The sequence below is a fragment of the Echinops telfairi genome, unplaced genomic scaffold (genome assembly GCF_000313985.2).
Source record: "Echinops telfairi isolate 266 unplaced genomic scaffold, ASM31398v2 ScPeMD7_7467;HRSCAF=8505_1, whole genome shotgun sequence".
Taxonomy (NCBI): domain Eukaryota; kingdom Metazoa; phylum Chordata; class Mammalia; order Afrosoricida; family Tenrecidae; genus Echinops; species Echinops telfairi.
The window spans coordinates 5061609-5073676 of record NW_022111368.1 but is presented as its reverse complement, the minus strand read 5'-3'; the positions used below and the strand labels follow the sequence as shown (position 1 = coordinate 5073676).

At 39.0% G+C, this 12068-nt stretch overlaps 1 protein-coding gene across 1 annotated transcript in view; it reads right to left on the bottom strand.

The window, feature by feature from the left end:
* Window positions 1–3692: 3692 nt before the first annotated feature.
* TNFSF13B (TNF superfamily member 13b) overlaps window positions 3693–12068 on the bottom strand; it is a 54792-nt gene continuing 46416 nt past the window's right edge. Inside the window, exons 4-8 of the mRNA XM_004704301.2 lie at window positions 11801–11813; window positions 10591–10608; window positions 8870–8982; window positions 8630–8780; window positions 3693–5405 (exon numbers count right to left, since the gene is read on the bottom strand). Of these exons, the coding sequence (XP_004704358.2) occupies window positions 5293–5405; window positions 8630–8780; window positions 8870–8982; window positions 10591–10608; window positions 11801–11813 (408 nt within the window). The 3' untranslated portion in view covers window positions 3693–5292. The remainder of the gene's footprint in view (window positions 5406–8629; window positions 8781–8869; window positions 8983–10590; window positions 10609–11800; window positions 11814–12068) is intronic.

Genomic DNA, 12068 nt, shown 5'->3' with positions numbered 1-12068 from the left:
AATAATTTTATATGTATAAATTTCTCAGAAGATATTTTATTACTATAATCTAACCTAATAGTATTGATGTAGTCACCACTTACCTCTGATTTTTGTGTTTACTCATGCATTTTGTGAAGAAGATGGTCGCTACTTTATATAATGGAAAAGATGATACATAAAGTCATATTAAATGTATCATTACTTTTAAAGTATTAAATTCATTTTCTCAGTCCTTTAGGATGACAAATATTATTGATATTGTTCTTAGGTGCTGTCCAGTCAGTTCCAACTCTTAGCGATCCTATCTATATACAGTAAAACAAAAGACTGCCGTGTCCTCAGACTATTTGCTCAATATGCAGATGTAATACATATGAGGTAAGGATGCAACTAGAATGGACACCTTGCCTGATTTAAAGTCAGGTCTGTGGCAGTTACATAATCTGTCAACTTGCAAAGGGGTGGAGTCTAGCCCGTCAATCAGGTCATAGCTAATGAGGCCTCTGTGTGGGCATGTCTTTCTCCTGAGAATTCTGGGAAGTCCTATCTTCCACCCTGGAGGCAGGACACACTCTCCCTGCTTCCTCTCTCTGTGAGACATTCCTGTTGATAAGCCACATGGAGCTATGCTGATAGAGCCAGAGCCCTGGACCTGGAGGAGCCATGTGGGGACCTCTGCCAGTGCTGAGTTGCTTCCACCACCACTGGATCCATAAGACTTTCCACCTCCTGGCCTGTGATGATCATGCATTCTGCATCATTGCATGTGTTGTGTGAGTCTGGAGAGGTATTTACAGACTGGTATCAAACATATGGACTAATATCAGAGTTATGAACTTAATCGGGACTAGGCTGGGATGTTTTCTTAATATGCAATTACTCTTTTTATAAAACTCTTTCTTGTACATATATGAGTGTCTCTAGATTTGTTTCTCTAGTCGACCCAGACTAACACAATGTCATATCCCCCTTTTCTGTTCAAATGACTGTCTCTTGGTTTATGTACAAGTTCCACATGAACACAATAAAATATTCTGTTGTTCCTAGTCTTCAAAGTGTTTTCCATAATTTTTTATGATCCATAGAGTCAAATGTCTTTGCATAGCCAATAAAACACAAGTAAACATTTTTCTAGGGTTTTCTGTTTTCAATCAAGATTCACCTGACCTCAAAAAATTATATACCTAATTTCATATCCTCTTCTGAATCCAGCTTGAATTTCTGGTAGCTCCCTGTCAATATATTGCTGCAAATTCTTCTAAATTATCTTCAGCAAAAATGTACTTCCGTGTGACATTAATGATGAATTGTATTTTGTTCAGTCCTGTCTGCATTTGTTGGGCCACCAATCTTTGGAATGGGAACACATGTTGCTCTCTTTCAGGCCTTTGGCCGGAGAGCTGGGTCCCAAGGTTTTCAACAGACAGATGAGTGGTTCCAGCCCTGCATCACACTACGGATACATTCCCTTTGGCATTCAGTCCATTTTGGAGCCTTATTTTTTGCTATTATCTTCAGAGTCACTCGGACTTCTTTCTTTAATACTATCGGTTCCTGATAAATTGCTACTTCTTACAAGGTTGTACATCTAGGAATTATTTTGGTGCACTGTGTATTCATGCCCTCTTCTTTTGATGTTTCCTGAATTTTCCATATTTTGTCCATAGAATCCTTCTATATTGCAACCATAAAGACAAAACACTGCCTATCCTCAAGTTATCATTTGCTAACAGTAACTCGATAGGACAGGGTGGAACGGCCTTTGTGGTTTTCTGAGACTGTACTTCTTTGGGGGAGTAGAAAGCCTCATCTTTCACCCAGGGAGCCACAGGTGGTTTTGAACTGCTGACCTTGTGGTTAACAGCCCAACATGTAATCACTACACCAGCTGCAGGCTTGGATTTTTTTCTTCAGTGTTGTCCGCTTGATAAATGTTAAGAATGATCTTATGTTTTGGCTTACTTACTCAGGTTTTTGCACATATCATTTTAATTTTTACACTGGGGCCCCAAAATATTCTTAAAAGACTATTCATAAAATAAGAGCTCAAGTGATGTAATGGGATATAAATTGGGCTGATAACCTTAAGATCAGTGGTTCAAACTCACCAGCTACTCCATAGGAGAAAGATGAGTCTTGCGGCTCCTGTAAATGTTTATAGCCTTGGAAACTCAAGGAGACAGTTCTACTGTGTCCTATGAAGTCGCTGTAAGTTAGAATCAATGCAGTGGCAGTGAGTTGGGTGGGTTAGTCATTATTCACTATAGTTCCACCCTAGAAATACTCCTGAAAGCCCCACAACAGTAGAATAGACACACACAAAAAGAAAGAAAGAAATATGATGATATATCAATGAAACTAAATTCTATTCAGCATTGAAGATGAGAATTATGCAACAACATGGATGAACTTCACAGACAAAATGGATAATATGTACAAAAGAATACCACATATATGATGCTTATATGTTAATGTTTATACAAAGTTCAGAAAAAGTTAAAGTGGTTGCTTAATGATAGATACCAAATGGTACATTTTAGGGGAGACTGTGGGTTTAAAATAGGGAGAAGCATCACAGTCTGGTTCAATGCAGTCGATGTTCTATGTTTAGATTTGGGTGGTAGTTGCATGGGTCTGTTCTCTTTGTAAAACTATTAAGCAGCGTGCTTAAGACTCTGGTTTATTATATATTTTCCTTCAATGTTTAAAATAAAATTTTTTAAAGAAGTTTAAAATATGTGATGAGGCCACACATTTTTGTTAGAAATCAGTTTTAAAACTTTGAAAGCAGTATATGATATATATATGTATACACACACACACACACACACACATACACACACACATACACATATATACTGCCTGCATTGGTAACTGTTCATGTGTTTGTAACCCCTCGCTTAGGAAAGAGAACACTTTAGAGTAATATTAATTTTTTATAATTCAGATTACGAAGGATATTAAATTCTTCTGACAAAACCATTGCTGCATCCATTACAGGTGACACTGAGGGATCTTCTCGTTTCATCCTGACTTTCAGGGTGCAGCTTATTTCTCCAGGAGCCATCCTGGCCAGAGAATTAGTTCACTTTTGATGCTCTGCTAGTTCATTTAGTTCCCCCAGAAGGGGATCACTGAATTAAAAATGCAGTTATCTGCAACCAGAACTCCTAACCTGTGATGTAGGACCAATGGTTATCTGAGCTGAGATTAGTCACTTAAACCTCAGGAAGTGCTCTATTGTAGAAAAACCACTGCAACAGGTTTTTGTTTTTTTTCCCTAAACTAAATAGGGGAAGGGAGAAGGGACTCTGACCCCGACTACTGCAATGGAGTGTCTTCTACTGGTCCATCGTACATCCCTAATCCTCATTCTCTTTGTTAATATTTATCTGAACTTGTAGTTAATAAAAGACATTCTCCTCACAACTTCACAGACAAAGGAAAATGGAGTATGTCTTTCATATCTGGTTTAAACTGAAAGTAAATTAAGATTTTAAAATATTGTTTTGTAGCCCGCATCCCCCGACATGATATGGCAAATAATTCAAAGGGCTTATGATGCAAGTCATAGATCACAACAGCAATAGCTTGGTAAGTGGGTCTATTTGAATGTAGTTGCGTTTTTCCCACCTTCTGTTCTAAGAAATCCCATTTAATATACATATTAGTTATAATGTTGAATTAAATAATTTTAGGCATAGAAGATATCCATGTTTACAGACAGTTTATTGTCATAGTCTAATACATATTATTTTATAATGCTTTACAAATATACACCTAATTTTTTAAATGATAAGTAGGTACACATTACAAAATATAGAAGCTGAATGGTGTTAGGCAAACGTACTCAGACAATGATGCAAAAGCACTAGGGTTCTTTTATTGGGTTAGGGAACTAGGAAAATTACTGACCATGCCTCCTAGTACTTGTTTCTACTCTAGACATATCACTTCTCTAAAATTTTAATTTAGATATGAAATCTAAATCATTCTCTTTATTTTATAAAGAACATCTTTAAAATATTTTAATATACATTGGGAAGCCATCTATCTCTTATTATTTAAATTCAGAAAGATAATGAAAAGTATAATCAAATATTATCAAAAAGGAAAGTCCTATTTTAAAGGTAAGTATCACAGCATTCTGCAGTATGACTCTCTGCAAATTGAAAATTAAGATGATGTCTTCTATGAATCCTATCTTTACCATCAGCACATGGTGTCTATATCAAGATTTCAAGAAGGTTACATTTTTTCCCTTTGTTTTAAAGGAGGAATCTGTAAACTACAATAGTAGCAAGTCGTAACAAAATAATAAAAAGGAAAGGGGGATAATATTACATTCTTATAAGTGTATCTCTTTAACGTTTATTGGCCATATTATATGTTGTATATGAAAAACTGCAGTTGCTTTTTCAATTATTGCTTCATATATGTATGAAGAGGCATTGACCCACAATGAAAAGTTTCTGAAGTTATCGAAATGAACTATACAAATGCATATAAGTGTATGTGCACACAGGAGGCAACTTTTTTCCTCCTGGGAACTGTATCTGGGAAAATCCCAACAGGAACATAAACTATTAGGAATAAAAATTAAAAGTATGAAACACACTTTTTTGTATGCAATTTTTTTGCTTCAATTGCTTCAGAATTTAGACTTTTCATTACTTCAGTGCCTAATAAGAGCTTCTAGATTTTTTTTACAAATAAGAAATAAACTGCTTCTAGATTTTTTTCACAAGTATAAAATAAACCAGAAAGGTTTAAATCATACTTGTATCTTATTTCTGCTTCAATTGTTTTAAATTTTAAACTTTTAGGTACTTCTATGTCTACTGAAAAATGCTAGCTTTTTTAACTTTCCACAATATTAACTGAAAATAAGAATTTACATAAAAATGGAAAAGAAGACTGAGATTTATTTTTAAATTCTTACTATCCTATAGACTAGTGAACTGTGGAATACTACTTTTGAAGAAATCATTATTGTCCCTTTCAACTACGTGCTTCTTCCCAGACAAGAAGTTATGACTGAGTTGCTCAATAAGACATTATAGTGAAAAGTACTTCTAGCTTTCCTTAAATGTCCACTATTTCTCATAATTCACATGACACTCTCTGGCTGTGGTTGTCTGTTAAATTTCCTGTTTTGGTCTCGTCTCAGCAAACCAAAATAAACATCTCACAGAAAAAGCTACGGTGCCTGATTTTTTTTTCTTTTACATTGGCATTTCCAGTTAAGTGTTTTCTCATTAGAAGTACAGAGAAAGGAAGGGAAGTAGCCACAGACATAATATAAGTAGGTCACAGCAGTTTCAATGCACCAAAAAATGTGCCATCTCCCTCCTGTGATATTTTAGCATTTTCTCGTGGAATGGCAAGTTGAAGTTCATCTCCTTCTTCCAGCTTTGCAATACCTGCAAAAGAAGTATTCACCAGGACTGTAAGTGATTGCAAAATGGAAAAGACAACCCATAGCCATCCCCACCTCAAAGTATACTGGTGAGCTTCTACACCAGTTACTGTTCTACTGGCCACAAGAAATATCAAGAAATAAACATAGTTGTAACACCTGAATGTAGTTATCATCCACTTTCCATAAATTGAGAATCTAGAAAGAACCTCAATGCTCAACTGTAAGAAAAAATAGTTACGTAAACTATGGCAGAGCTCACGATGCAATATTAAAGGCATTTCTCACTTGATTTTATTGACAAGGAAAACCCTTAATAATAATGTTAAATAAAAATGCACACACATGAACATGTACTATGTTGTTCCAATTATAATTTTAAAGATCCATATACTTTAATATAAAAATTAACAACCAAAAGACTGTTAATATAGCACATTGTTAGCGTAGTTTTTATCTGGAGTCCAGATTAAAAATAGGGTTCAAGTGGATTTCTATTTCGTAGCCTTCTATATTTATGTTTCTTTAAGTGATCAGAATTGTCTTCATAGTCATAAGTAAAAAGTAATCAAGTTCTAAAAGATGACCAATAATTGTGCATGTGTCTGAATACATCTATGTAGTCAATGAGTCAGGAATAGAGAATACAATTCAGGAACTATGCTCAGCCTATAAGGTAATTTCTGACCTCTTTTTAAAAAGGAAAATAGGCAATAAAAGAAAGGAAAGTGAAAGGGGAAGAGGGAATAGAGAAACAGACAAGTATAAATTGGTACAAATAAGAATTATCAATATAGCTGATGAACAATTGAGCATGTCGTTGCATTGTTTTCTTAACAAACTGTGCAAATTTATTTACATGAATATACACATCTATGTTAGCATTCTTCTAGCCTCAAAACCAAGAGGTTTGCTGGGTGTACAACCAGTCAGTGTTTATTTCTGACACACTGTGTCAAATACTATTCCAGACATTGACAGATCAGTGGTCAAGAATGACAAAAGTTTCGATCTTCAAGGATCTGGCTTTCCTTTTTAATGAATGACAAAGGACAACAAGTACTGTTAGGGAGTGGTAGGCATTGGCAAGTCTTTGGATGGCTACCTTACCAGGTAAGACAAGCTTGATTTGGGCTGAGTAGTCGTTATCAGATGGCATACACTGCCAGTGAGTGTAGAGCACAGAGTCTGAGGTAAATATTCACTCTCGTGAATTTGAAATATTCCAGACTCTGGCAGTCAGCTGTATCTCTACCAAAAAAAATGTATTTAGTTTATTAATGAAACAATAAAAAACTCGGCTTCAGTTCCTTGGTAATACATATTTTAAAGTGCTTAAGGGAGCCATTGTGATTTTTTTCAGGTTCATCGGGAAACACTGATTTCATGGATTCATTAATGTATACATTTAATGGTTTTATACCATTTCATTCTAGAAAAAAATTAAAATCGAAAAGCATAAACCTCCTACAGAATGTCTAATAAATAAAATGTATTAGCATTCATAAATATCTTTAAAGCCAAGTTAATGATTCATATATTGCGAGGCATCGAGGAAAACCAGCAAACAAGGCTAATAGGCAGTAAATTTGTGAGAGGATAGTTAGAAAAAAATTAAGGATTATTTCAAAGTTCTAAGTTGTAATTACTATAATCAAGTAAAATATCTGACTAGCTTCGCTATTTATAAATAGTATGAAGTGTCAAAGCCAGTCACCACTAGATACTGGGAAACATTTCTTTATGTAAATTAGGGAATTCCACTTTCAGAAACTTCTCCATCATGCACTTAAAACTACTGTTCTGACTACAAGACCAGGAATGACCTCAACTAGTCGGAATTATGCCTCCTGTCTGAGCAATTGGTTGTTCATTTGTCCTCCAAAATCTCTGAAGTGGCAGCAAGTCTCCAGCCCAATGTGACTCCGCTGTTCACAGTAGCTGTCTGGATCTGAAGGCATTCACCAGGATTCTGGAAAGTTTGGCTAAAAATTACACAATCTATATATATTGTGTGATGTTTTCGTATTCTCGTTTGCTCCCTAAATCCAGCCTCGGTTAATCTGAAATGATCGTTCAAAAGAAAAATGAAGATTTAAAAGCCACATGCTTATCACCAAGCTGACTGTCGCATGGCAACCCCGTCGGTCTCAGAGTTTTCGATGCCTGGTTTGCCCAACAAGAATCCCAGGTCTTTCTCCTAAATCAGCTCTCTAGACTCACTGCCGTCTAATGAATTCCATAGACGGTGACACTTTACTGGAGTAGAAAGCCTCGTCTTTCTCCTAAGGAGCGGCTGGTGCTTTTGAACTGCAGACCTTGGTATTATCAGTCACACGCGTAGCCACTACACCAACAGAGGTCCCCAAGGCACCTATGGGGAACCCAATTGTCAAGATCTAAACCACTGAATCACTTGGACCACACAGGGGCCAAATTGTCTGCCGTTACTAGAAGATTCCTAAAATGAACTGGCATTGATCTTTCCTTTTGCCTCTCCATTCCTTTACTGCTACTGAGTTCTAAGACAGGGACGCTCTCACACTTTCACAACCAGAATTCACCTGCCTGGTGTCCACTGATACCAGATATCATCTGTATGAAAATATCATATGTGGCAAGTTGAGGAAGCAATTCTGCCACGGTTGTGACCCTCAGACTGAGACAAGGACATCTCTTTAGCAGCTCAAAGGAATGTGATGGATACTATGAAGCCAGGCTGGTCAGAACCACATTCTAAAACTTAGTAGTTTTGCATACTAGGTTAAGTTACATTACCTCTCTTGGCTTCAGACTCCACATCTTAAATGAAAAGGTTTACATAGATGAGAATATCTAAAACCATCTCAAATACCTAAATAATATCAAGAGTATCTGAAGTAAATAAAACAGTGCCTGGCACCCTGTGAATAAGTGACAAATAATTTTGTAGTTAATGTGGGTGGAGAAAAATACAAGTAGGATTTTTCTCACTGTTGAATGTTATGAAGTTGCTGTCTTTCCTAATTTACATAAAAGTACTAAGACTATGAGTAATGATTTTATCTATCTCAATGAAAAGAGGCTAGCTTATCACTCAAGATACGAGAAGCACACTGTGTTGAGGAGTGCCTTTTCTTCTCCTTGGATTCCAGTGCTCCATTCCCCACCCCTTGTGTTGTGAAGCTCAGGTTATCAGCAAAGAATATCTTCATTTCACAATGAGCAAGTCTGCAAGATAGGATTTACCAGCTGAGTAACAGGAATTATTGGGTAGTGTTTCAGGCATATTTTGAATACATCGGAACAAAGTGACCAGACTCAATTCATCCCCAAACACATGAACTTTTTTCCTCTGTATTAAGTGGCCCATCGCAAAGGTATTATCCGTGTATAAAACCTGAAAAAGATTAAACAAAATACTTCATCAGAGTGAGGACAAAGTGGAAGCCAGTCTACGGTGAAGGCAGAATTCCAGTTAGAACATACCTGACCATAGATAAAGAAATATCCAGTTTCTTTGACCAATATTTTGTTTTCTTTTTCTTCTAGGGCTCGTCCTCGCTTGAAGCTGAGAAGCCATGGAACAAATGTGAATGATCCTACAATTAAGAGAGCAGTTTATAAGAAAAGAAACAGAGGAATTCAATTGTTAACCACCATTGAGTTACCAAATTAAATCCGAAGGTTAGAAAATTCTATATTGAAAAGAACATTGTAAAAGATCTTCAGGCAAGATGGTAGGTGTACGCAGACACACTCCACAAACTGTCTACAACAAAGGTACTGGGAATAGGGGGAAACAAATGCCGATGATCAGCCTGGAACCCTGAGCTTCAGAGGAAAGGATAGAAAAGTGAGTCGACTACTGACATGGAGAAGAAGCTGAACAAGCTGCCAGAGAGGAGACAGACAGGTGATTTGGTAGCTGGCTAGAGGTGGTGTCATCGTAATCCACCCACTTGCTACAAGTCCTGCCATCAGTGACTGATAATAAAAGATGAGACCTTCCCTTGTCTCCCCGCCCCCACCACCACCATTTGATGACCAGAGGACTCAATCTCACCCAATCTCAAGTAGTCCCTGCATTTTTTAAGATCAAAATGGCAACATGTATCCAAGGAGAGAGTGAAGAAAGAAAAATGGAAACAGGAAACAGGAGGATGCGACTTAAGCCACATTATATTGGGGTAATAAATGAGTTGAGAGAAAATGTGCATACATTTTTAAATATAGACCCTGTGATCTGTTCTGTAAATCTTTACCTACGTTTTAATGAAAGGTTAACTAAACAAGTAAATACACTAATATCCACACCTTAACCCAATATCCCCAACAATCAGAAAAGGACCAGAAAAATAAGCCTACAGTCACCAGAAGGAAAGAAACAGTAAAGCAGAAACAAATGGACATGAATCAGAGAACAATAGGAAGATCCACAAGGCGAGAAGTTGGTTTTTGAAAGGCTTAACAACATTGACAAACCACTGCCAATCTAACAAGGCAAAGGAAGAAGCTGTAAATAATGTACTCAAACAAAAGGGATAGCATCATGATCGCGCCAACAGAACACTACGAAGAACTCTGTACTTCAGCAGTTTTGAAACGTTCGAAGACACGGACCTATGCCTGCAAGCAGACTGCTGGCCGAACTCACGGCACTGAAGGAGACACCTGCACAGGCTCATGACAAAGAAGAAATTGATCAGGTCATTTTTTAAAAAACTGCCTACAAAATAATTCTGTGCATAGAGGGTCGTACTGATAAAAAAAATTTTTTAAAAGGCACTAAACATTCAGAAAAGAGCTGACAATGATTTTTTTCCCAAACTAATCTGGAATATAAAAAAGCATGCTAAACACCAAACATCATTTTATAAAATGAGTTTAACCGTGATCCCAAAACCAGAGTGATATCACCGAAACAGAACATTATAGACAACGATCCCTCTCATTTTGTCAGACTGTAGTGGCCTGTGTGATTCCAGAAGCCTCGTCACTGGGATTTCAAATACCAGCAGTGTCACCCGGAAAGAACAGGTTTCAGTGGCGTTCCCACACTAGAACCAGACTACTAAGAAAGACTAGGCTGTCCACTCCAGATGAATCAGCTACTGGAAATCACGTGGATCGCAGTGAACTATTGTCAGTTACGGAACGGCTCACGAATGGCAGTAGAATATGGTCTGAGATAATGCTAGCAGATGAGCCCTTCGGTTCTGAAGGCACTTAAAATATGACTGATGAAGAACTGCCTTATCAGAGTAGAGTCAACACTAAGGATGAGGATAGAGTAAAGCTTTCTGTAATAAATCCTTCGTGATCTTCATTTGCTGATGGGCATCACTCAAAAGGATCAGAAAGTGTTGCAAACCAAATATTATGAGAATAGTCCACAGGAATATCGAGAATATTTCAAGAACAGGGTTGACCCATTGAACGCTAATGGCAAAAGAGTTTGTGAGCTCTAGGATGAAAATAAAAACATCATACATGAAGAAAGCCAGAGGTCATTAAAAGACAACAAAAAAAAGATTAAAATAGATGTTCCCAAGGCTCTGCAGATGGCACTCCCCTGCAGCCAGTAGCCCCGCAGCCCCTCCTTTTCCAATGCCCGTCATCCCGTCCAGCCTTCCTGCCCCGAGTCCGGGCTCCTTCTTCTTCTCCATGGAACTGGCCCCGGCACTGGGTCCAAAGTACCCTGGCTCAGTCCTGGGTGACGGCGCCCCAGCCCCACTGGACTCACCGGACCGCTTCTGGACCAGACCCAACTGACTTCAGGCTTCCCTGTGACCACACCCTCCCCGCTCCTCCCACCGCTGCTTCGGCCAGACCTCTGCTCTCCTTCCCAGCTGAGCCCGGCAGCCCCCTCTTCGAGCCCCAGAGCAGCCCCGCAAAGCTGCCTGAGCTCTCCCTGGCCAGCGTTCATGTCCCCCTGAGTCCATCAAGCCTAGCAGCACCCTCCCCGTGACGGCCTACGTTAAGAACGGCTTTCGCATCCTCTTCCACTTCGCCAAGGAGTGCCCGCCCGGGCAACCCGACTTGCTGGTGGTGGTGGTGCCCATGCTGAACACGGCCCCACTGCCCATTAGGAGCATCCTGCTGCAGGCCGCCATGCCCAAGTCCATGAAGGTGAAGCTGCAGCTGCCCTCGGACACAGAGCTCTCCCCTTTCAGCCCCGTCCAGCAGAGCTCTCCCCTTTCAGCCCCGTCCAGCCGCCGCAGGTCATGCTGCTGGCCAACCCACTGAAGGAGAAGGTACGGCTCCCGTACTGGCTGATGTTCGCCCTCGGGGAGCAGCTGAGCACGGAGGTAGGCGAGGTGAGTCAGTTCCCTCCTGTGGAGCAGTGGGGCAGCCTATGACCCCAAAGCCTACAGGCCTCCACACTGCGAACTCCTCAGCTGGCTGTGCCAGGTGAACTGTCTGAGTCTGCCTGCAGCCTGGAGCTTTGATCTGAAAGGGGGACCAAGCGCCTTGCTGCTACTGTCATCTCACCTTTTCCCCCCAAGAAGACTTGTTTTTACTGAAAAAAAAAAAAAGTAGATGTGAGGAGAGACTCTGAAACTTGTTTTTCATCAGAGAGCCACTAAGGTAAATGGAAGAAATGATGAAATCAAAGAGCTGATCAGAAATTTTCAAAGATCAGCTCGAGAAGGAAAAGGGAAATATTATAATGAAATATACAAAA